Genomic DNA, 24,283 nt, shown 5'->3' with positions numbered 1-24,283 from the left:
TTGAAATAATATTTAAAGTCACAATTATCGAAATGAAGAAGAATTGAGTGTGAGAGAATGAGAATATTACAATACGTTACTCATTCTTTCCTTACTCATGAAGCTGTATTGGATACTCTTTCCATTGTTACCGCTTGTACATGCCGATCAGTCATGTACCACTGTACCCAGTAAGGGAACCACAGAGACCACGCCATACTCGACAGGCACGACCACGATTACCACAGATGGTAGGGTTGAAGTAGCAATTTTGGAACATTATAAAGCGGTTGTATATGTATCGAGTTGCGGCGGTCCTACAACGAGTTCAGACTCAAGTTTGAGCCCAACTTCAACGCCAACTACAGGTTCCAGTACAAGTTCAATCGGGACTACTACGGTTCCAGTTTTCTAAAGGAAATTTCACAGACGTTATGTAATTGTACGTTCTCAGCTTTTTTTATATATATTATTTTATTTTAAAATTTCAATATTTCAATATTAATTTGTGACGCTGACATTTCACCTGGCACACGTTACCCGATACTATACGATACGGTACAGATATTGCCTCGAGGATTTATTACCTAGTAGTGTCAGCAAGATCACTACAAGCAGACCTATAATACCAGTACCAACCAATGTTTAGAAGCTTACCAGGACTTAGACAATCCATTTTGCGTGCCAGTAAGGCACGTCCCATGGGCTTTATAAGATGCCAAAGTCAACAAGTAAAAAAACCCAAGAGTATAAAAGAATTGATGAGCACTTATGGTTACTCTGCCCTTGGTGTCTACCTCGGTCTTTCCCTAATTGATTTACCACTCTGTTTCTTAATGGTACATTCACTTGGTGAAGAGACCATTAGCGTATATTTGAACAAGTTTAAACAAGCATTTGGATTTGGTAAAAGTGAGGATGAAGTAATTAGGGAGGTACGTGATAAAATGGCCCGTAAACAAGATGAGGACAACTCACAAGTACAACGTTCATGGTGGCAAGAATTTAAGCAAAGTACGCTTTTGGCTGAATTCTTAATCGCATATGGGATTCATAAATCTCTAGTCATTATTCGTTTACCAATTACCGCTGCCATTACACCACCGACTGTCAGTTTATTACAAAAATGGGGGTTCAACATTGGACCTCAAATGTTCAAGACAATGTCCAAAGATGCAAGTATAAGATATAAGGGTGGTAACCCCAAGGATTTTATCAAACCCACAAGTAATACCCAACCGCCAAGGAACCCTCATACGAAGGGTCAAAAGTGGTTTAACGGAATGATGTGAAATCGGGAAAATGAAAAAATAACGGACCCTTGTATATGTACCATATTAATAAAATTAGACCATCAACGTATATATCATTTACAATTTAGAAGCCTTACGACCAACCTTACACTTAATCAACCCATTTGGATGTGGTGATGGGTAGAATAATTCATTGTCATTTTCTAGACCTTTAAACCATTTGAAGTCAAATAGGAAATAGTGTTTGTTAGGTAATTCATAGGAAACGTACTCCACTTGTGGTGCCTTTTTCAAAATTTCAGTAGCCATATTGTACATGGTTGCTTGCACTGAAGCAGAATTTTCTTTGGCAAAGATGTCCAAAGTTATGGCTCTTGCTTCATCATAGACTTGATCAAAAATACCATCACAAGATCCGCTAGATAAAGTGTGAAGGGATCCTAATCTAGATGGAGACCAGTCCCATTTACTGTAAATGTCAGTCGACAAAACACGATCCTCTGTAGGTTTCAAAGTGGTGTAATCACAAACGTTGTACCCATAAAACATAGAATTGGTAGATTTCAAAACGGTCAAATCTTTGATACTAGTGCTCAATTTGTATTGGGCAGGTCCTGGAACCTTATCGTAGTCTAGTTCTACAATTTTCTTTTCAGGACCCTGGTGAACAAATGAGTGTTGACTTGGGGCTCCATCAACGTTAAATTTAACCCAACGTTCTTGGTAGATCTGAATAGAGACACCTGAGACATGAGCATATTTGGTAGTGAAATGGAGTGCTAATGTAGAGGCAAATTTTTCGGATGGCCAAGTATCGTTAGTCTTTGCCAAAATCAAAATGGTGTTCTTAACGGTATCAGTTGGGACAATTGGTGAATTATCAGCTTCGGTGTAGGAAACATCAAAATTACCTTTCAATAGCACTTTAACAGTAGCTTCCATGATTTGTTGTAATTTTGGATTTGATGCATCCTTCTTAACCTTGAGGAACTTGACATTGTCTTTACCATAGATGGAATCAGCTAAAAATGACATGTTTGATTGTGGGGATTAGGAATACTTATTGGATTGTTGTGGTTGGTTGTAGTGTTAGTAGTCTAATGGATACCAAGCTCTTCCATATCCCAGTCCATTTCCCTTTCTTATATATTCTTCAGACTTCAGCGCTTATCTTTATCGCATATCGCCGCTGCTCATTAGGTACGGTGTAGGTGATATGCGATAAAGATAATAATGGGGGGAAGGGAAAGGAAATGTTCGCCTAGTTGTAGATCAGTCCACTAACAACGAATACAAGCCTTAACCCATCTGTTCAAACCCTATCTCTTCTAAGAATTCCCCCATATCGGTCGGTCTCACGGTATCCTTGACAATAGCCAATAGATTTTTCATGATCTTGAACCTTGTTTTCAATTCTTTATCGAGGGTTTTATCGGTTTTTACCAGATCATTGATTAGTGGTTCCATCTTTGGATCCCAATCTTCCTGTAGCCTAGTTAGAACTTGTTGTAAATGTGCAATCTCCTGTTCTCGCGCCACTTGCAAGTGCAGCAATTGAGCGTTGGAAGGTTCTTTAAGAACTTTGTTTAACGCCTCTGTAACTGCGGATTTGTCCGAATCTAACTCCTTGAGTTCTTTTCTTAATTCTGCTAGATGAGCAAATGTGAAATTATCACTCTCAACCCCAGCCGGTAGTTCTAGCTCTTTCTCATTACATGAATAAATTATAACTTTGCCAAAAGTCTTCGCGGTGACTCTATGCTCCTGTACTAGAGAGTCGAGCGCTTTGGTAGCAGCTGCCTTAGTAATCTGTCCATGAAGGTTCAGGACTATATCATTGATGGCAAATGGTCGATACTGGGATATCAAGTACGATTCTATTAACGTTTGAGCGTCCTCTGAGGTTAGTTTGACCATTATGCCGACGAGATGGTTCCGAGTGCTAAGGAAAGGCGAGCTTTGTTCAGTGGACGGATACCGCGTATATATATGCTCGTCTCCCCCCGCTTGGAGTTTCGCCTTCGCCTTCGCGTCCCGCCGAGCCTCAAAGCATGGCGGCTATCAGAAAAGAGAGGAAGGAAGAAAAAGAAAATTGGTGTATCACATTTCTGCTTCGGCGGCTATTCCAAGAATAGCAGCTCCCCTTAGAAGGCCACAGCCATTAATTTTGTCAAGTGTATGTAATGGTTACATGTTACATGCTGTTCAAAAGTTTTTGAGCCAGTCTCCCCTGGTGCCAAAGCTTCTATTGTTAGCGAGAAAAATCAGATCTCCGTTTTCCTTTATTTGCTCACGATCCCGGGCGATATCTCACGGGTCGGAGTTTGAATTTCGGGTCTTGTTGGCAGTGCTTTAACCACCAACTCAATTTCGCATTTGTCATAAACGGCAGCGAGGCTCAAATATTCATCGCTCAGCACACATAATTCACGCTGTGTCGTGGCTGCCCTTCTTACGCGCCGGCAATACCCCGGCAGGAAGTATACGATCCCCGGTACCAGTTCCCTTAAAGACGCAAATATATACCGGCCGCCCGTCTGCCTAGACTACCAAAGCAAGGGTTTCACCTCGGCGGCTACAATACTCTTCAAACGGGCTCCATCTGTGTGGACTGCCTTTCCGTTCGCTAGTAAACTATCTTGTCCTATTTCCTGCAATACCAGAAATACATACACATACATTCATTTGTTCTTTTGAAAAAGAACCAAAACCGTTCTTGCTCGCTGCGCTCTCAAGTGTCTCAAGTATACGATGCTGGTCCAATTCAACAATACCCTCAATACACATACACCCTCAGATCCTCCCTGGTGTGCAGGGTTGCGAGCGCAGCGAGCAAGAACGGTTTTGGTTCTTTTTCAAAAGAACAGGCCGCCGACGTCAAAGAAAGTGTGTCAGCGTGTGAGAGATGTTGGAGTTCCAGCCACTATCGTATTGCCACCGCGTACCTCCCCTTTTATACTCCACCGCACGTTGGCGGCCCGCCCCCTCCTCTGCGCGGCTAAACGTCACCCGGACCAGCTCGCGTGACTCGCATTTCGCCGCACCAATCGTCTTTTCCTCGAAGGCACACGCGTTACCCCGACAGAAACTGCCACTGCAACTCTACACGCATACAACCTCCATGCGAGCCTCCGGTACCTTACTACTCTCCAATTCCATCAGACCCATTTCCCAACCCAAACCCAACCCATCCATATCCCGGCCCCCACCTGCCTTGTACCCGCTCTCTACCCACCCCACTCCAACTCCTAAGCCCGTTGTTTACTACTCGCTTCTACTCCCATCACTCGCAGCGATTAGCTGCTAGTAGCGCAGCTCATCTCGCCTTCCAACTACAAACCACATTCAACTGATACATACGAAAAGAAGCCATGACTGAAACCCCACGAAAAAACAATGGTGAACATGCACCAAGGCCCCATGTCTGTCCTATTTGCCATAGAGCATTCCATAGGTTGGAACACCAAACCCGTCACATGAGGACACATACAGGTGAAAAACCTCACGTTTGTGATTTCAAAAATTGTGGTAAACGCTTTAGTCGCAGTGATGAATTGACAAGACACAGGAGAATCCATACGAATCCACAGCCAAGGGCTAAAAGAGGTAGAAAGAAGAAGAGTGAAATACTACAAGAAACTAAACCCCAAGATTCGCCGGCTCCACCTTCTGATGAACCTCCTTCCCATTCCTCATCGAGCACCTCTCTCTCGCTACTTCGAGGCACTTCGGAATCTCAAGAACCAGAATTGGCAATTAGTCCTTCATCGACACCGTTTGCAACTCCAGGCACTACACCTACGGTGAGCCGTAGTAGCAGCCGCCAACGTCTTACTGCACTATCTTCATTACAGCGAATGACACCGCTAACTACAACCGCTCCAACTTATGTTGACTCAACGGCGCCACTGCGAAGAAGACCAGGAAGCGCCTTGAGTTTGAACGATATGTTGAGAGAGTCAGATTCAGACAGCGATGATTCCGACAGAGGAAGAAAAAGAAGTAGAACTGCAACGCCGGCAAGCAGTAGAAGCGAAAGCGTTGCAAGAGCAAATGTAAACACTACCAGCGCAACTAATACTGTTGCCCCGATATTACCTACTCCTACATTAGGTCCTGCGGAACTAAGCAACAGATTACTAGAGATCCAGCGGCAGCAGCAACAGCAGCACGATCCGTCAACGGCCCTTCCTTCTACAGCGGGTGCTTCGACGGCTTTCTCCGGCTCTGCTTCGGCCGCTGGTATCAGCAACTCTACACATCATACTGACGCTAATAGTCACCCCGCGCAAAATCCAGATCAGGATCCCGCCCCGCTACCGCCCCTCAGAAGTCTCCCCCTACAGTTTCCTACCGGCTAGACCCATCGGGCGTGTTGACCGGAAAAAAAAAAACTTTTTCAGTCCCGCCGTCTTTCTATTCTTCAGCCTGTATCCGTCTGTACAATATGATACGAAACAATACAACCCAATACGAATTATCACAGTAAATACGCGTAACGTAATCAGGGCGAGACCCGGTTCAATTTAATTAGTAACGTTTTGTACGAAAAATTGCTCATCGCAAGATGCATGGGGTTCGCTTCGCTTGATACACACCCAAGACGCCCGTATGGTTAAAAATAACAAATTAGCGAGAATTCACTAGAACTTGCGCGGTGTTCGAAAGGCACCTGACCAAGAGTTTCGCCGAATTGGACGCTTTAACGATAGACTCCCTGATATATAACAAGCGGATCAAGAGTGTAGGCAAGTAGCATGGCCCCCTCCCGCTAAAATCTGGCGTACCAAGAGAACCGCATAAAAGAGACAGCGCCACTAAACAGCCGTCACATCATGTCAGCATTTAATGACTTTTGCATTGTGTGCGATCAGCTCATTCCACAAGACTCTCTGCCGCCTCGAGTGGATGAGCTTCTATACTGTAGTGAAGAGTGCATGGTAAAGGATACCAGCAGGGTGCCGCCTGCGGCGGCACCTGCTGAATTGAGTGAAAGCGCTAGCTCACTTGGTGATGTAGACTCGCTAATTGCTTCTCCGCTTCTTCTGCCGATGGACGGGATGGTGCCGCCTCCTGCGAGCGGTATTGAAGACAGCGACTACATGCTGATGGAACTGGAATCTGCATCACAGGCGGTTCCTCGTACGCAGGCTGTAAAGGAACCATGCAGTCCGGGTGCGGGCAATGCGGTTCAAGTGCTGGATCGCGTTGCAGAAGACAATTACAAATTGTGGTTGTCGCAATGCCATTGGTGAAATGAGATATACGTTTAGTAATGACTAAAAAAAAAAAAAAGTTTTAGCATATACACATATAGATAAATAGCATAGCATACCAATACAAAATATTTTGCATGGATTTAATTTAACTAACGAATCCCCGCCATACGTTGAGTGTTCATATGTAGACGAATATCCATATCGTCGGCATTATCTTCCATTTTACCCAATCTTTTCCTCTGTGCATCAATTTCATCACCTGTAGCCAAGGCCAATTTCTTTAGACGGCCACTAATTTGTCCGATCTGGTCCAGATTCTTGTCGATTTCAACTTCCATCATATCATCTTCCTCGTCGGCTTCGAATTGATACCTCTTGGCACGATTCAAGATTTCTTCCCTCTTGTAACGATCGCTGGTGGATAAGGGTTCATTACCGGGACTCAGCGCACCTTCCACACGTTTTGTAGACGATTGAACGCCTTGTAATTTTTCCTGCTGTAGCATCTTCTCTTCAATCTTTCTATTCTTCATAGTTTCTGCCTTTTCACGCGCACGGCGCCGAGAGGTAAACGGATTACCAACGTGAACGGCAAACATAGACCTGTTTAACTTCTTCAATTCACCGATTTTATCATCTGCAACACGGTTATGCGCATACATTAAATCCAGATTGTTTTCGATGTCACCGAATTGGTTATTTTGATGTCCCAACATACCTATTGTGTTCATACCTGACATTTCAGCTTCTTGTGCCATACGCAGAGTATTACGCGTAGATTGAACCGATCCTTGCTTGGTGAATCTGATCTCTTGTTTAACTTCATCGACAGCTTCGTCCTCCTCTTGTTGTTGTCTTGCCTCTTCCTCTTTTTGTAGCTCTTCAAAAGTTTTGTATCCGCGGTTGGAAGCACCCATTTCTTGACCTTGTACTCTCTGTTCAACCTCTTCCTCTTCAAACTGCCACTGAGGTTGGGGATTGTACATTTGAGGTGCTGGTTGTTGTTGTTGTCGTTGAGGGGCTGGCTTGGGCAAAAGCTCTTGTTCTTGTGAAGTGGGGGCATTATTGAGATTATCACTCTGGTCTTGAATCGTTTCATTTAGATCCTCATCCACTGCGACTTGGTTCGGATCATATTCTCCTTCTCTTGGACCTTCATTCAAATCTAGATCGAAATCTAAGTTTGGTTGCTTCATACCATCACTGTATTCATCGATACCCATCGACGAGTACGGATTTCCACCAGTGGATGCAGGAGGACCCTCACCGCCCATAGCAGCGGAAGGATATGCACCGGCAGCAGCCCGTCTACCGTACGGATTACTTCTAGCAGCTTCAACTCCTGGCGACCCTCCTGCTCTTCTATTCCCCACATTGGTGGTTGCAGGAACATCGTTGTACGGATTGTTAGAAGTACCGGTGCCAGCACCAGCACGACTAGTACCAGCACTAGGTCTTGGAGAATGTGAAGTTAACCCATCATAAGCACTAGCAAAATTACGAGAGCCAATCCCCAAGGCACCTGCACCAACATTTGCAAATGGATCACTACTCAATCCATCTCCCGCCTTAACGGCATATGGATCGGCCTCGTTACCAGCAACTTGGTAAGGGTTGGAACTAGATCCATCTGAACCACTATTTTGTACGGAGCTGTCAAGTTCACTTTTATTCAAATCTTCACTTTCACCTGTCGCGTATGGCTCATATCCTGGAGGCGCGTATACTTTATTCTTTGATTTGTCTCTTGCGTATTGACCATAAGCTGCGAATTTATCTCTTTTCTTCTTATTAGGATTCTTAGTAGTAATACCAAGTTCCATTAACTCCTCCCTATTCTTGTCATGGGTTTGCTCCTCGGGAGGTTTGATCTTTAGCAATTTTTTAATACCCATCCTATATGAATCGAAAAGGCTTTTGTTAATATGACTATAACGATCTACAACTAACCCTCGACCTAGTTGTGATGGTTATCTTATAAAAGCATTTATAAGTACTTAGTTATAATTCAGGTTTGAAGCGGTAAGGTTTAGTCTTTGGTGATTTAGGCTACTGATTGGGAAAAGAAACGACTCCAGTGCGGGTAACAGACAATTTTGTGGTCACGTGAATATGGCGTGATAAGTTGTATGGCTTCTAGAGCGTGCTTCAAGATTTGAATTAAGTTACGGATAATCGTTTGCTTTGATTCAAGTCTGCAAGTAATACTGCTCCCTTACCCCTGTGTAACAAGAGTTTTTTCTTTTTGTAATGTTTGTCGATTTCGGCGCCAGCGTCACTGTGACGCTGGGATGACAATAGTTTGCAGGCGAAGGGAACTCACTGAATTCTTTCACCCTTTCGTATTTGAAATTCCTCTCAATGAATGTTCTAGTGCCTTTGAAGGTGGCATTGCATGAGCAAATTCTGACGTTATTCCAATAAATTAAAGTGATCGATTAACATCATGGGCTTAAAATAGATTGATTTGATTTGATTTACTTTGATTTATTTAGAAAATAACTTGCAATAATTTGAGCGATCCAAGCGCGAAATTCATTCATTCGTTTAAGGTAAACGGAGCTTGAACATTGAGCTCATTTACGTTTAGTCATTAATATGGCCCGTTCTTCTTTTGCCGATTAATTTTTCAAATCTGCGCCTTGGCAAACTCCAGTAGAACCCGTCAAGGCTTTGAAGAAAACCCGATGACATGGCAACGAAATGGGCCACGATACAATTGACAATACCATATGCGAACTTCTTATTTGGTAAGAATGTTCAAATCAGAGAATAGAAACAATTTAGTAACCTAAGCAAGCAATCACATGGACGTCTTAAAAATATCAAAAAAAATTTCATCTATTACTACCGTTACATACAATATTTAACCAGAAGGCACTTATTTTACATCCCTCTGAAAACATTCTTACTAGCCCTTCTACCCTCATAACGAGGCCTAGACCTACCAGACTCGCTTGGATTCCTTTCAGTTTTCTTGTTATTGGAAGTCTTTTTAGACTGGCTTGGCTTGTTCTTCTGAGGAATGAATGTAATTTCCGCTTCACCACGATGGTTACGGTGTAATAGGGCTCCGCCATCTTTTTTGTCTTGTTCTTGCTCACGCTGTTCCTTTACCTTTTCATCAAAGGTTACCTGGCGAGAATCGTTTTGAGCAGCACCAACGTTAAACTCACTCATGAATTTATCTTCATCAGCCTTTTCACGTCTCTTACGCTCTTGATTCTTTAATTGTTTCTGTAATCTCTTAGTCTCCTGTTCGTTAAGTTCCGGTTCAGGCTCAGATTCGGATTCGGAGGATTCGGATTCTTCGTCGTCTTCAGCGCTACGGTTCGCTATTCTTTCTTCATCGGATTCTTCAGCTGCAGTCAATGCTCTGATACGCTTAGCTGAACCTTCCTCAGTTTCCCTAGCAGATTTGACAGGGTTCAACTGTTTGTAATCATAATCATCTTCATCAAGCTGGAAGTCGTCGTCGGCGAACATTTCTTTGAAACGATCATCAGCCAACACCTTTTCAGTAGCGGTATCACCACGCTTTTGAGATAGTTTATCAACCAATTCTTTGTTAACTTTGACCTTAGGTTTCTTAACAGCACCTGTAGTTCTAATTCTTGATTCTCTTTCCTTTTCAATACGACGTCTAATTTCTCTTTCTCTTTCATCTCTGTAAGCGTTGGGATTGGCCAGCAATGCAACTTTATCATAGAGTTCGTTATTGATGAAATAACCATGCATGTAAGCTCTTAGCACGTTTGATCCAATTAAATGGCTTAGATTCAATTTCTTCATATCATCCCTAGTGATGAATCTGTAGTTGGAATAAACGGTTTCACTTGGTTTTTCTTCCAATTCTTCAGTGATAGAGTCTAAGAAAGAGCACCAACGTGGAGAAGGACCCAAATGAGGAATGTAGTACGTGTGCATCGGTATACCTTCGTTGGCAGTGAAAAACATACCTGTACCAGGAACGTGTTCCACATCGTTAATATCTACATTAGGTTCCATAGATGCATATGGCTTACCAGTCACTCTATCCCAAATTTTAGCAATTCTTTTATCTGATGTCATAATTTTATTTTCTGTGTCGACATTGTCTAGCCATATGATCTTTTTAAGTGGAAATCCATAACCTTGATCTTTCACAGCATAAGGTTCCGAAGACCGCAGATCGTACAAGTAGGTATAACCATTAGAAGTACCGCACGCAAAATTTAATCCATCTTGACGGAAACTAGTTGTAGTAACTTCAAAGGGTGAATTGTCCAATTGGTTTCCCAAAACTAAATTACAAATACGTGAACGAGATCTAGGATCCCAAAATTCAACGACATTATTTTCCATACCAACGGCAAGTAACCCATTAGTCTCACATGTGGAAACATGATTAACACCCTCTGTCTCTAATTTAAAAGGATTCAAAAATCTACCTTGTTCCAAGTTCAATCTGTACAATTCATCACTACTACTCCCCACGTACAAATCACAATTTAAAGGATTATAAGCTAAGCTTCTACCAAATTTGGGAATACGTGTAGTGTAGTGTAGTCCACCTTTATTTTGAAATTGAATACTTCTATCGTTTTGTAAATGTACACTTTTGGTCCAATCATCTGAAAGGAAAAGAAAATCCACATTTTCAGCATCTGTATGCCTTTCAAATTTTAAAGAAAGGTTGGCAAAATCATATAAATGTATCTGTGGTTTATAGGTACCGGTAGCCATCGCAGATTGACCATCTTTGGTGACTTTTATTCTGTTAGAGGCTTCACTAAATTCAAAATCCTGTACCAATTCCACACGATTCTGATACTCGAGATCGTTCTTCAAAGTTCTCTTACGCCTTTTCGCTATCCAATCTGGAAGGGATCTCGAGACATTTGTCCCTGAAACTTGATACACTGAGATATCACTGGCAGAAGTAGACTTTAGAACCATGGTTTTACTTCTCTATACCGCCTATGCCTTTGTATTGTATGCGATGAGATGAGATGAGCTGCGATGAGCTGCGATGATCTTGAAATTTTTCATCTTTTTTTTTATTCACCGGCTCGCAGTATGAATGCGTTACCCGACATTTAAAATGAATTAAAGCGAAATAATATTTAGAAAGATGGCTAGTAATATTTGATATTGATGCGTCAAACACTCCGCTGGCAAATCAGGGACCAGTTTTAAAATTGTCAATGTGAATGGATTGTGCTCTACTGTTATTTTTAATCCTGTTATGACCACCCAGGATATAATTCTTACCTGTGCTGACGATTTTACTATTGTTCGGAGTTACACTAATTCCTGGAGATCCATCCCAAGGACTGCTGAAGAACCCTTTAGATGGTGTTTGTGGTGTTCCATTAAGACTTTCTATGGTTCTTGATAAATTGGAAAGAGGCTCTCCACTGAAAGATCCATTAAAAACGGTGCTGTAGTTGTTCGTATCCGAAGGAGTAGTGGTTCTTCCCATCATCATTTCGTTGTTACGTGGATTAAACGTATAAGTGTCTGGGGTACTACCCATTGTATCAGCTGTATACGTGCCTGAGGAAAATGAAACCGGTGGAGTAAGTGTTACTGGTTTTGATGGTTCAAACGATGGAGTTGAGTAGGGATTATATTTGTATGTTAAGGGAGTTGTAGTTCCTACATTACCAGAACGAGATGTTAGGCCAACCTTTTGCTGTGAATTCTCCTTAGTCACGGAGGAAGGAGCTGAAGATTTCGGTGTGCTACTACTCCTTTCCTGAAGGGTTCGTAGAATTTCTTCATGATCAGGTAAAAGTTCGTAGAGTTCAGACACTGGAATGGTTCTAACCTCTACTGAAGGTTGCTCCACGTTCAAAATTTTCTCGAAAAAAGGTTGGTATCTATGTGATCCATCATTCCAAACTGTGATATAATTCTCTAGTGCTTGGGTCGTCAGTTTATTCTCTAGACACAGTTGCTTATTATATGTCCCATTTGGACCAAAAAAAATATGGTGTAAAAGTTCGAGGCAAATCCCTTGTAGGACCATATCTTCAGCGGAGGCTTTAGTACATAATTTAAGGAGGTGGTAAAGCGCAATGTTACCATGAGCATGTATCAAAGTCTCACAGAGGCGGGTAGTGTTGGAAAAGATAATTTTCCTCATAATGGATTTTCTCTTCTCACTTAAAATACCAACTTGTGATTCCAGCAACTGCTGAGATAACATTGCCGCCATAATGATGGGAATAAGGTAAAGTAACAAGAATTGTCCCGCCACAAGATGCCTTATGTTAAAAGTCTCATCTGAAACGTCTATCATGAGTGGATCAATATTCAACCATTGGTATTGTTTTAACATCTCTGTGTTCATCAGAATGACCATATTAAGAGATTCAAAAAGTAAATTGGTAATTATTGTAAAACTTTTAGCCTCTTGCTCTGATTCGTGCTCATTATTATCAAAGACAAACATAGATTTTGCGATTGGTGGTAAGGGTGGTAGGAGTGAAGTTTCAAACCATGATGGTATTTGATATTTGTTGTTTGTTCTGTTGTTGAACCACTTCTTTTCATTTGGGTGAAGTTGTAACCGGTAATCAGCTTTTTGAATTAATTCACTTACATTGCCTGCATTGATTAAAAATTTGCACAATAAGAGCTGAACCATGTTAATAATAGCGGGTAAACTCTGGATAGATCCTAAAGTACCCAGGGCAGCGTGTAATTTGTGGAAAGGTACTTTACGCAAATTGTTAGTTGCCTGGTGTAGCAAAGATACCAAACGAGGTTCTTGGAAAAAATTCAGTTCAGGATGATCTACTACTTCCATGAGTACTTGCAAATCAAAATGTAACCCACTAGCTGAGCTACCGTGAGATATGGCTAGTTGGGCAGCTGGTTTATACAAGGAGCTGGGCATCCAATCTGCGAATAATGAAATTCTTTTGCATATCTTGTAAATGAAGTATGACGTCGGAGGTTCCTTTTGTAAATGTTTGTTGGCTATAAATTGCCCCAAATCATTCGATGTAGCTACGACGAAGTCTAATTTGGCTTCATTGAGAAGTAAATCTGCTAAGCTATCGTTTTCTAATGGTGTCTGTGCTATCTGCAACCACTGGGGAACCCAAACGTGTACCAGGACATGAGCTAAATCCAATTCCAAATACTGTAAAATCTGAGGTGTTACTTCTTCATATTGATCCAATAGTGAAACCACTGTGTAAAAACCTGGCATGTACTTGGTATCAGTGCATGTGATCAACTTCTTTTCAGGCAAAAGTTTACACCAATCCTTTATTGAGTTCAGTATCAAAGGGTGAAATTCTCTGTGGATAGAAAGATACGCTAGAAAAATTGCCACCAGATCTAACTTGTGTTTCATTACTTCTTCACTTTGAAGGATTGGTGTGAAAACGTCTATTCCTTCGAGATCTGAACCATTGAGTCTACCTTCTACTACTTTTTGATTAAAGAATCCAAGCGCGTTGATCAATTTGAAAACAACCTTGTAATCTCCAGTATTGCTTAGGTATCTCATGACTTTTACCGTAGAACTCACTAGTGCCTTGGCGGTTCCATCGGAAACGTGAGGATAACTTTCGTTTAGCCGACTCATATCTTGAAGCGGGAAATATGAGAGAATCGATCTTCTATTGAGATTAACTGTACCAAACGCCTAATGGGATGATCTCCTAATTTCTATCCAGTCTTGAACTTTCTTGGGTCTTTATGTATGGGGAGGAATCTTACAATCAGATTCCACGATTCTCATTATGAAACAATGCCCTTACCCTTCCTTTCTCCTTCCCTTTTTCCTGCCGCTCAAACTCTGTCCGAGATTCTGGTTGTCATTTAGGCACCGGTGTCCCGAACGGATTGTAAATGCATTGCATCTGCTGTCTGCTAAATGCATTAACGCATGGAGCGTTCCGATGATTTACATATGATTTACATCCGGGGAAGATACTAGGTGCTGAAATGGAAAAACAATTCCTAAGTTTCTCTACATTAGACTTGCAACCGCCTGCGGCCTCTTGAGTCTCATCAACATTAGCAATTTTTCACCTTCGTGGAAACTGCAAGCTTTCTCCAACGAACTTTTTGTTTCTACTTGTAACGAACTTGTCATTTCTTGTAAAGTTTCCAAAAAATCAATTGTCATATCGCCATAGGTTTCCATAAGCTTGAACAAGTAAAATGGAGGATTGCTGGCAGCTTTGACATAACCACCTTTTGCTAAAAATTTAACTAGATTTTTTGTTGTATCCACCGATAATGAAGAAAATCTATTTTTTCCCAATTTCTTAATACCTTCCTTGGTAACACAAATTTCCTGCTCAAATGGCATATCAAATAAACTTTTTTGGCCCATGTTAAATGATGCACATATTACTCTATTTATTTTGCCATTTCTTTCAACATCGGTATAATTCGAGACATACATGTCAAAATGAATATCAAAAACGTTCACCCAATTTTTAAGTTCTCGCCAATTAACACTCTCATTCAACCAATTTCTCTTTTCATTATTTTCCGCCCAACTGTTAAATGTTTTTCGCATTTCCATTTTAAAAGTCCTACTTTCATCTAATCGATCCCAACCGTTTAAAAGACTCAACGAGAGTAATGAAAACGTACTTAGCATATTGAAAAGGCATGAGATTCTAACAAAGTCAACGAGCATAGGTGCAAGAACACCTGATGGAATGCATGTCATAAATACTTGAATAATCAGCACAAAATCATTTATCATTAGTAATGATATATCCCCATAGTTAATTGGAGCTGCGGGTTCAACGACACTGGGATTTGAAGCAGGAATTATTCTATGGCAATGAATGCATAAAATTAACAAAGCAATGAATAAAATGTTCCAGAGTCTCATTCTTTTTTTTGATTTTTTTTTTTTGATGCCTTTTTTTTCACCTTCAATATCGAATATCTGTCGCCGTGCCATCAATTTTATATACGGCTGGAAACGACACTGACGCTGAGAGAAACACACGCAGAAACCAATGAATGAGGACTAATACAAAGCTTTCACTTCGATTGTACGGTTGAAACCCCTGCTGTTGCAAGACCTTTTGCCTCAAGAGAAATCAATGTGTACCATTTAGGGAGCTAGTATGGGACACCCTCTTTCTTCCTCTCCGCTCCTTTTTGGTGCTTGAATTTGCCAGTTGAACACAAGAGTTCGTAGCGTGCAGCAAGTATATAAGACGAACAAACCAAATGGAAACGTAATTTCAAGAAAGCGAATGGAGAAGTAATCCCTGTAAGTTTTTGCAGTATGAGAGCTCTAATAGTAGTTGATGTGCAAAATGATTTCTTGCCAGGAGGTTCACTCGCTGTTCCTCATGGTGATGAGATAGTTAAGCCGGTAATTGACCTCATTGAAGATCCAACTGAAAAATGGGACCAAGTGGTAATGACAAGGGACTGGCACCCACATAATCACATTTCATTTGCCAAATCACATAACTTGGCAGATTTCTCACCGATTACCTATGTTTCCCCGGTGGAAGGTGATGATCGAAAGATAGAAGGAACGTTATTTCCTGTGCACTGTGTAGAAGGAACTCGTGGGAGCCAATTGGCACCAGAAATGCTTGAAGAACAAAAAAAAATTGGCTGCCTCATAGTTAGTAAGGGTTACCTTCAAGACAGGGAGTACTTCTCTGCATTTAACGATATCTGGGATCATCACAAGACTGAGCTGAATAATTATTTACATTGCCATGGAATTGACGAGGTCTACGTAGTTGGACTTGCCTTTGAATATTGCGTTAAGAGTACGGCTATCAGTGCATCGAAATTGGGTTATAAGACAACAATTCTGCAGAAGTATTCAAAAGGCTTCCTCTCTGACGAAAAATCTATGCAGGAATTGAAACAGGAACTGGCTGAGAACAACGTTCAACTAGCATAGGCTTCTTTACTTTACGTATGGCGAAAATAGATATGGCGACTTGCTGTAGCCACATAGCAACCGTTATAATGATTTACGGCCAAATTCTAGAACTACTTCAGGTAAATAGTTAACGTTCGAAATCTTTTCGTATTTCGTGGCGTTGGTAAGAAAAGGTGTCTTGTTACTGAACCTGGATTCCGACTTTCGCGCAAGCTAGTCCGTTTCAGAATGTTAATCAACCGGGGACCAGGGCCTCGATGCTGGGGAACTACCTCTAAGAGCAAACTGATTAAAGTGTAATAAATTTCAAAATTGCGTTTTTGAAATTGGTCTGGAGCGAGCAAGAATCGTGGAACCATCCAGGCTTGTAAGATTTTTGTTTCTTGTAAATGCAATTGAAACTTCGTGCAAGACGCGAATAAATGAGTACAGGTACCTGTCTAGTTGACGCTATGTATATATAACGGTGAATAATTAGTTTAACTTCTATTTAACAATAAAGAAGGGAAGGGGGAAAAAAGAAGGATACCAGTACGTACTCATTATGATTAAACCCTTGAATAAGTCAGAATTTCGCCTGGATAAGAGGACGAAACAAATTTTCTTCGGTATACTGCTTCTCTATTCGTTAGTTGCATTCCATCTTTCCAACAAGAAATATGCAAAATTTATTACAGCACCAGAGATTTCCAATGTTGCGTTGCCAACAACGTCTCATGTGGAACAACTAAATCTAAAAGAACTCAGAGTTAAGGACAGAAAATTGAAGGACTTGAGGGAGCAATTGGTTATGGCATTCCCTTATGAACCTGAAAAGCCCATACCAAGACGTATATGGCAGACATGGAAAGTTAAGGAGGACTCATTAGATTTCCCAGCTTCTTTTAGAAGTTACCAAAGAGACTGGACAGAAGCCGCTACACTACAAGGATTTGAGTATATGCTAGTGCCCGATGATAATATTGAAGCATTTTTGCAAAATTTATACGGTGAACTGCCGCTTGTTTTGAAAGCTTTCAAAGAGATGCCCAAAAACATTTTAAAAGCAGATTTTCTCAGGTATTTGCTGCTTTATGCAAGAGGTGGTATTTACTCTGATATGGATACATTTCCTTTGAAACCATTGAATAAATGGCCATCTGTGGACAGAGAAAAGTTAAAAACATTTAAAGAAACTAGGAAACCAGTTCCGTATAAGGGGTTTAAAAGTGAAGAAGTCGTCGCGCAGAATGAACGCGAACCAGGTTTAGTCATTGGTATTGAAGCAGATCCTGATAGAACAGATTGGAGCGATTGGTTTGCACGTAGGATTCAATTTTGTCAATGGACGATTCAGTCGAAGCCAGGACACCCAGTATTACGTGAATTGATCTTGAATATCACAGCAACTACGTTGTACAGTGTGTCAAGTGTAAAGAAAACCGCAGAAGAACTCATTGATAAGACTCATAAGAATGATTATAACGTTAATTATAGAGATAAGCGCGCGAGAGATTCTCATTACGATCATGATGAGACAAAAACTGATAAAAATGTTGATGGTAGTGATATTATGAACTGGACTGGTCCAGGCATATTTTCGGATATGGTAATGCAATACCTGAACAATTTGATTCAAAATAATAACGATGTTCTTCTACTCAATGGTAATATTTACACCCCAACGACAGTGGATCCCGCTGAAGCTGCTGCACAGGATGAGAACGGTGTATCAACCAAGAAATTTTACAGAAAGATCATAGAATCACTTTTGGTCAATAGACATATACCCTGGGAATTTTTCACTTTGATAACGGAACCCATTACAGTTGACGATTTGATGATATTACCAATTACAAGTTTTTCACCAGACGTAGGTCAAATGAATGCTAAAGGAATGGATGATGAAATGGCTTTAGTTAAGCACCAATTCGAAGGTAGTTGGAAAGGTGATGCTGGTCATGATTAGCCTATTCTTTAATTACGTGATGTACGAATTGTTAGATAACATAAAGCTATTTATGCGTTTGTAATGAACCCGGGACCAATTACGGTAAATAAACAATACTAGGTGTCTTTAAGTTTAGGCGGTAATACTAGAGTAAGAGAAATGATTATTATTATTATTATTATTACACTTCGTACATTTTTATCTGAGTAGCAGTCTAAGGAGGTCTTCAGAAAATCATGTACGTATCATTTTCAGCAATCTGGCAGAATAGCTCAAGTAGCGCCTTATCTTTCGCTCAGCTTGATACTATTAGTCACTTACACCTTGCTTTATGCCATCAAGCTAGTAAGAATATTTCTACTTAAGCGTTTTTGTGTCCCTTACGATAATAATAGTATACAACAAGTTCTTAGATCCAATCAAGATCTGAGGTGTAGCTCGATGAAAGAACCCAGTCATGATAGATCATGTAACCAAGTATTAGTGATATCGTATTCTTCTAAGTAATTGGCTGTGGTTCTTTACACACTAAATTTTCTTTTCTGTCTCTACTGTACCTTACCTCCTGAAATATTAGAAATCTTTGGGCACATGGCGCAGTTGGTAGCGCGTCTCCCTTGCAAGGAGAAGGTCATCGGTTCGAATCCGGTTGTGTCCACTAATTTTTTTGTCTTTTTATTTAATCTAATACTATACTCTTTTAAATATGAAAAAAACTTCTGAAATTAATTGGAATAAAAACTTGTTGCTTTTGTAAACACGATTATATCCTACTTCATATTTGTTCAAAAGTTTCAGAATTTATTTTGGTTTCTTGCCTATCCTTAACTGCACCGGATAGTAACTAAACACAAAAAAAACCAACTACGGTCAAATTGTAAAAACAAAAATCTTGTATTTTTAATCTTGATAACTCGCTAATGTTTCAAACTCTACAGACAACTTTACCTTAATGCCAAATTACTTGGCTATCATAACATACCAAGCTCTAATTATGAAGAAGATGAAGCACGTGACATAATATGACTGTCCTTTCCATCTGTATGACACAAACTGTTGGTTAACGAGGCCCATCAACATATTTTGAGCTTCGTACGCTTGGTACTGCACCATAGTTGGCAATATCAAGCGAATGCTACCAATTAGATAGATCACATGTCGCTCCAAGTCATAGTAATAGTCATATAGATTCAGCCCTGATCCTATTTTAGAATTTTTATTATTTAGTGAGCTAGTCCTATTCGGTCATGAAGGTACCAGGCAATCGTCTAACTATTGAACCATGCGGTTACTTTATTAATAAGAAGGTTATGAAATTGCGAAGACCCTACAAAATGATTTCAACAATCCATTGCCCCACTCAGACCGACAATTGGTACTATCTCACAAACGAAGATAATTCTCAAGAATTCCAATGCCTTTAGAATCAAGCACCTGTTGATATGAACCACTTAGCTCCTTACTGAAAGCTTAATCCATCCTATTGAAACCTGATGCATTTCTAATAGTCACATGCCCATCCAAAAGTTTCAATTGTGTAATAACCCACAAATATTTAAGAGAAAACAACAATTAATATGGTTTCGTGGTCTAGTAGGTTATGGCATCTGCTTAACACGCAGAACGTCCCCGGTTCGATCCCGGGCGAAATCATTTTTTCTTTTTTTCTTCAGTAACGCTGTGTAATGGACCGAGGTCCAATTACTGCGAGGTACTGCAAGACTGAATTGATAACACTTGATTGTGCGGTCTCTGAAGAGTTTTTTTTTTCCTCTAATTGAGCTATATTCTAGGTCTAGTGAGGTCTTAGATCTCTTAATATATTATTGTAATTTCAGCATTTCAGCTGATATTAACCCCGAGAAGTTCTGGCAAGTTAAAACTAGATAGTATGATCACCTATCATGTAAGGTCATGAAATATTGTAAATAAAAGCAAACAACATTATAAACTGAACCTTCAAGTTCAACAACAATTCATATGGTTTCGTGGTCTAGTAGGTTATGGCATCTGCTTAACACGCAGAACGTCCCCGGTTCGATCCCGGGCGAAATCATATTTTTTTGCAATTTTTCTTATCCTGATTGGAATAATACTACACAAGTTCAACCGCCAAAGATTCAACAACATCCAGAGACTGTCAGTCTACTATCTCTATATGCCTTTTCGTTTTTTCTGAGAAAATTAAAGTGGTTTATTGCTAAATTATATAAATTACAAAAAGCGTACCACCTTAGTTCACCAAAGCGGAAGCAGTAGCAGATTCGTACTTCCAGGTTGGTGGCAAAACAGCGACAGTTCTGTAGTATCTTGCCAATCTGTGGATTCTGGATTCAATCAAAATCAATCTGAACTTAGCGTCCTTGTCCTTTCTGTTTCTTTCCAAGTGCTTTCTGACAGAGACAGCCTTCTTAATCAAGTAGTACAAGTCTTCTGGGATTTCTGGAGCCAAACCGTTGGACTTCAAGATTCTCATGATCTTGTTACCGGTGATAACACGAGCTTGAGTAACACCGTGAGCATCTCTCAACAAGACACCGATTTGAGATGGAGTCAAACCCTTTCTGGCATACTTGATGATTTGTTCAACAACGGATTCAGATGACAATTTGAACCAGCTTGGAGCGTTTCTGGAATATGGAATAGCAGAAGAAGAGATACCCTTACCCTGTTAAAATAAAAAATTTCTGTTAGTAAGAATTCCAATGCGGTTTCTTCACAGTGACCACACTTCATCCCCGGTAAAGCTAAAAAGCAAGAAGAGCTGATGTAGTAATCCTCCATCATGTGCTTCGTTTAGTTTGCAACTACTACCACTATCACAAATAGTGCGCGTGCTTGGAATCACCCAGCTCATACACCGCGAGATCCTAACATAACGAAAGGTCTCTAAGAAGAGGGCACGAATGCTCTTCTTCTTTGATGTACACCGGAAAATGAAATGTGACCCGACGTGAAAGGTACCAATACTACCGCTTCGACCAGCAAAGCGAATAGCAGTACCATTTCTAATCTTGTTTTGAGCACTAACATACGTTACTGTGCATACGACCCATTTTGTCTGACTTATCTGTTCGATGTGGTTTTTTTAGCCTCCAATGTGTGATTCGAATAACTACGAGATGAGCTTGATGAAATATTTCAGGAAAAGTCAACTAAAGGAGCCTTGCGTCGGTGCGTCGCTTCGAATTCGAACAGAAGATTGATTCAAATATCAGGACAGTAAAGGTGCACGGGTGAATAAAATAAGATGTACGGATGTAGAATCAATGACAGTCATTTGAAAGCTGGTACATGTATAGAAAGTGTTATAAAGGTTCTTCTATTTCTCGAGCTGTTCCTTCAATTCTTCCACATCAGCATCATCTTCCAATCCTGATGATACCTCGACTAATTTATAAGTACCACACTCTGATCTTACTTGCTCCAATGCACCTGCGTAAAGCATTTTCCACTCTTGAGATACCACAGTAGCGGGTTTCCAATAGATTAAGACAAGTGGCACTTGTTTAATGTTTTCTCTTGTTGTCAGTGGATAGGCCGTTAAAAGGTAACGAGGAGAATTATCAGGTAGTATTTCTGCTAGTTCTGACAATTCTTTGACATCTTCTAATTCTTCCAATTCTTCTTCATCTATCGTTATTTCATAATCCTTTGGTTGAATCTTAATGGGGAGAACTTGAAGAGTTTCAGATCTTGAGGTCGATATACGAAACTTTCTGATCTTCTCCTTTGTAACGGTATTAAAATAGTATAATTCAGAAGCCATGCTATCAATGCTACTGCCCTTTGTGTGTATGGAGCTAAAGAGCACCTAATCAATCTCGAGTCAACTTTGTAGCGCGATCCGAATAACCAAAGGGGAGACAGGACCCCTGTATACAGAATTCAAATATTGGGGGAAAATTATGATATCTTTCTGGCGTCTATATATATTTATATATATATATGCGTGCGTGAGTATGTAGCTTTTTGAACAAAGAATAATGAACCCAACCCAAAATCTTCTTATTGCATTATTACACTAAACGTCTAAGTTAAGAAAAAATTGTCATTCTTACAATCCTCTGCGGTACGAGCAATGACGTCCTCTACATCCCATCTTGGAGGTCTACCATCTTGTGGTACACTAGCGGCACCTGAACTAGCTTTTAAGAAAAGCATATCACCAATCTCACTAACATGACGTAACAAATAGTCCAAATCGTCCTTTGTCAATGATGAAGATACGCAAAACCGCACTCTTGATTCGATCAGAGGTGTTGCTGGATATGCAACAACAACAACAGCGATTTTTCTTTGAAGCATCATTCTTGAAAATGCAGGCATCTTTGTTGGACAGTATAATAATAATGGGATAACAGGAGAATCAGGAGCCCCGTAAACGATAAATCCTAATCTTTGTAGACCTAACCGCAGATAACGTGAATTGAACGCAATTCTTTGTAATCTTTCCTTACCTTCACCAGGTGCTAGTTCACCTTTTATGGTTTTCAAAGATGCAATAATTTGTGCTAGAACAGGTGCAGGTGTTGGTTCTGCATAATTGGAAGTGGTTAAATCTAATCTTAGTCTATCGATAACCCATTTATTTGATGCAATGTAACCACCAGCTGCACCGAATGACTTTGTTAAAGTTCCCATTAGGAAATCAACGTCATTTGGGTCAACACCAAATAAATCACATACACCACGACCTGTTGGTCCCATAGCACCTACAGAATGAGCTTCATCAACAAATAAGTAACATTTGTATTTTTTCTTCAATTCCACCACTTCTGGTAAGCTACAAAGAGTACCTTCCATTGAATAAAGTCCTTCGACACAGATTAGAATTTTCTTCCACGGGCGGTTAGTCTTTGGTTGGCCCAAAACAATTTGTTCCCTAATCAATTTCTCCAAACCGACCATATCGTTGTGTGCAAAGGTTCTCACTGCTGCACCTGAAAGTCTAACACCAGTTCTGATGGAAGCATGGTTCAACTCATCTGAAATGACAAGACATTTGGAATCCAAGAAGGCATTGAAAAAATTAGCATTGGTACCATACCCCATGGAAAAGATTACTGCATCCTGTTTACCTAGAAAAGATGCAATTAACCTTTCAGCATCTAAATGTAAATCAGTGGTACCAATTTGAGTACGTGGTCCACCACTATGGATACCGTATTTATCCACACTTTGCAAAGCAGTAGTAGTACATTGACCTTCACTTTGGGCGAATCCCAAATAATTGTATGAAGACAAATTTAGGCACATAGAGGTGGTACCTGGGTAGGTAAAGTATTTGTTCTCCTCATGAGAAATTCTGTCGATACAACGAATAAATCTACCAGGAACACCAGTTGTAGGTCTCGAGAAACAATCATCAATCTTCTTTTTCATTCTTCTTGAAAAGAAAGATTCAAATTTTGAATACCATGGTGCCCATCCATCTTTTTCCATGACATCTTGATGACTATCCTTTTGAAAAGTCATACCCAGAAAATCGTGCATGTGGCCAAAGATAATAACAATCAAATAATTAAGATACGTTATAAGAGAAATATAGTATGGTGGTGTATCCATAATTGGTGGCTCCATTGGTTTACCATTAAGCGATTTCGTCTGGTGAAGATGTTCCTTTGATGTCAACGTACCGTATTCATTCTCTTTTTTCACATCAGCTGGCAAATTCTCAGGAACAAACAGAGGAACTCTTGTGCTTCCAGTAGGCCCTTCTACTTTAGCATCGCTCATTGCTTAGTGGAAGAACGATAACAACAGCGGATAGGATTAGATTATAATAGTAATAACAAGGAAGAAAGGAACGAAGGAAAGAAGCAATAAAATCTTCCTTTTAGCACTTTGTCTTTCTGTAGTAACAGATTATTTGCCTCCTCCTAACAATTGATTTTAGAAGACAGCCTCTGCCAAGTATATTTTAACGTATATACAAGTGAGAACTTTATGTTAATCTTACTTAGAAATGGTTCTTTTTTTGTTTAATAAACGTACAAAGAAATTTTCATGTCGAAGAGGA

The 24,283-nt window shown here is 40.3% G+C and overlaps 14 protein-coding genes and 3 non-coding genes across 17 annotated transcripts; 8 read left to right on the top strand and 9 right to left on the bottom strand.

The window, feature by feature from the left end:
* Positions 1–620: 620 nt before the first annotated feature.
* On the top strand, positions 621–1,271 carry NAT2 (Nat2p; the record flags this gene model as incomplete). Its single annotated transcript, XM_002498360.1, has 1 exon — positions 621–1,271. The coding sequence occupies one exon, from the start codon at positions 621–623 to the stop codon at positions 1,269–1,271; it is 651 nt and encodes a 216-aa protein (XP_002498405.1).
* A 78-nt stretch (positions 1,272–1,349) lies between these two features.
* On the bottom strand, positions 1,350–2,267 carry ZYRO0G09482g (urate oxidase; the record flags this gene model as incomplete). The annotated part of the gene is made up of 1 exon (XM_002498359.1): positions 1,350–2,267. One exon carries the CDS (start codon positions 2,265–2,267, stop codon positions 1,350–1,352), a length of 918 nt encoding a protein of 305 aa, XP_002498404.1.
* A 264-nt stretch (positions 2,268–2,531) lies between these two features.
* On the bottom strand, positions 2,532–3,149 carry HOP2 (Hop2p; the record flags this gene model as incomplete). Its single annotated transcript, XM_002498358.1, has 1 exon — positions 2,532–3,149. One exon carries the CDS (start codon positions 3,147–3,149, stop codon positions 2,532–2,534), a length of 618 nt encoding a protein of 205 aa, XP_002498403.1.
* A 1,454-nt stretch (positions 3,150–4,603) lies between these two features.
* On the top strand, positions 4,604–5,593 carry MIG1 (transcription factor MIG1; the record flags this gene model as incomplete). Its single annotated transcript, XM_002498357.1, has 1 exon — positions 4,604–5,593. One exon carries the CDS (start codon positions 4,604–4,606, stop codon positions 5,591–5,593), a length of 990 nt encoding a protein of 329 aa, XP_002498402.1.
* Positions 5,594–6,067: 474 nt separating this feature from the next.
* Positions 6,068–6,487, top strand: ECL1 (Ecl1p; the record flags this gene model as incomplete). The annotated part of the gene is made up of 1 exon (XM_002498356.1): positions 6,068–6,487. The coding sequence occupies one exon, from the start codon at positions 6,068–6,070 to the stop codon at positions 6,485–6,487; it is 420 nt and encodes a 139-aa protein (XP_002498401.1).
* Positions 6,488–6,600: 113 nt separating this feature from the next.
* SEC9 (Sec9p) lies at positions 6,601–8,346 on the bottom strand (the record flags this gene model as incomplete). Its single annotated transcript, XM_002498355.1, has 1 exon — positions 6,601–8,346. The coding sequence occupies one exon, from the start codon at positions 8,344–8,346 to the stop codon at positions 6,601–6,603; it is 1,746 nt and encodes a 581-aa protein (XP_002498400.1).
* A 991-nt stretch (positions 8,347–9,337) lies between these two features.
* On the bottom strand, positions 9,338–11,389 carry ENP2 (ribosome biosynthesis protein ENP2; the record flags this gene model as incomplete). The annotated part of the gene is made up of 1 exon (XM_002498354.1): positions 9,338–11,389. One exon carries the CDS (start codon positions 11,387–11,389, stop codon positions 9,338–9,340), a length of 2,052 nt encoding a protein of 683 aa, XP_002498399.1.
* Positions 11,390–11,612: 223 nt separating this feature from the next.
* VIR1 (Vir1p) lies at positions 11,613–14,036 on the bottom strand (the record flags this gene model as incomplete). Its single annotated transcript, XM_002498353.1, has 1 exon — positions 11,613–14,036. The coding sequence occupies one exon, from the start codon at positions 14,034–14,036 to the stop codon at positions 11,613–11,615; it is 2,424 nt and encodes an 807-aa protein (XP_002498398.1).
* A 387-nt stretch (positions 14,037–14,423) lies between these two features.
* ZYRO0G09328g (uncharacterized protein) lies at positions 14,424–15,377 on the bottom strand (the record flags this gene model as incomplete). Its single annotated transcript, XM_002498352.1, has 1 exon — positions 14,424–15,377. The coding sequence occupies one exon, from the start codon at positions 15,375–15,377 to the stop codon at positions 14,424–14,426; it is 954 nt and encodes a 317-aa protein (XP_002498397.1).
* Positions 15,378–15,710: 333 nt separating this feature from the next.
* On the top strand, positions 15,711–16,349 carry PNC1 (nicotinamidase; the record flags this gene model as incomplete). Its single annotated transcript, XM_002498351.1, has 1 exon — positions 15,711–16,349. The coding sequence occupies one exon, from the start codon at positions 15,711–15,713 to the stop codon at positions 16,347–16,349; it is 639 nt and encodes a 212-aa protein (XP_002498396.1).
* Positions 16,350–16,875: 526 nt separating this feature from the next.
* OCH1 (initiation-specific alpha-1,6-mannosyltransferase) lies at positions 16,876–18,279 on the top strand (the record flags this gene model as incomplete). The annotated part of the gene is made up of 1 exon (XM_002498350.1): positions 16,876–18,279. One exon carries the CDS (start codon positions 16,876–16,878, stop codon positions 18,277–18,279), a length of 1,404 nt encoding a protein of 467 aa, XP_002498395.1.
* A 567-nt stretch (positions 18,280–18,846) lies between these two features.
* Positions 18,847–18,919, top strand: ZYRO0G09262r. The gene has a single exon. It is a non-coding gene; the product is annotated as a tRNA-Ala (tRNA).
* Positions 18,920–19,840: 921 nt separating this feature from the next.
* On the top strand, positions 19,841–19,914 carry ZYRO0G09240r. Its single transcript has one exon. It is a non-coding gene; the product is annotated as a tRNA-Val (tRNA).
* A 329-nt stretch (positions 19,915–20,243) lies between these two features.
* On the top strand, positions 20,244–20,317 carry ZYRO0G09218r. The gene has a single exon. It is a non-coding gene; the product is annotated as a tRNA-Val (tRNA).
* A 177-nt stretch (positions 20,318–20,494) lies between these two features.
* Positions 20,495–21,317, bottom strand: RPS13 (40S ribosomal protein uS15; the record flags this gene model as incomplete). Its single annotated transcript, XM_002498349.1, has 2 exons — positions 20,495–20,929; positions 21,297–21,317. 2 exons carry the CDS (start codon positions 21,315–21,317, stop codon positions 20,495–20,497), a joined length of 456 nt encoding a protein of 151 aa, XP_002498394.1.
* A 266-nt stretch (positions 21,318–21,583) lies between these two features.
* AIM7 (Aim7p) lies at positions 21,584–22,030 on the bottom strand (the record flags this gene model as incomplete). The annotated part of the gene is made up of 1 exon (XM_002498348.1): positions 21,584–22,030. The coding sequence occupies one exon, from the start codon at positions 22,028–22,030 to the stop codon at positions 21,584–21,586; it is 447 nt and encodes a 148-aa protein (XP_002498393.1).
* A 263-nt stretch (positions 22,031–22,293) lies between these two features.
* Positions 22,294–24,000, bottom strand: LCB2 (serine C-palmitoyltransferase LCB2; the record flags this gene model as incomplete). The annotated part of the gene is made up of 1 exon (XM_002498347.1): positions 22,294–24,000. The coding sequence occupies one exon, from the start codon at positions 23,998–24,000 to the stop codon at positions 22,294–22,296; it is 1,707 nt and encodes a 568-aa protein (XP_002498392.1).
* Between the last annotated feature and the right edge of the window lie 283 nt (positions 24,001–24,283).

This window comes from Zygosaccharomyces rouxii, assembly GCF_000026365.1.
Source record: "Zygosaccharomyces rouxii strain CBS732 chromosome G complete sequence".
NCBI classification, from domain to species: Eukaryota; Fungi; Ascomycota; class Saccharomycetes; order Saccharomycetales; family Saccharomycetaceae; genus Zygosaccharomyces; species Zygosaccharomyces rouxii.
This window is presented reverse-complemented; position numbering and strand designations above follow the sequence as displayed.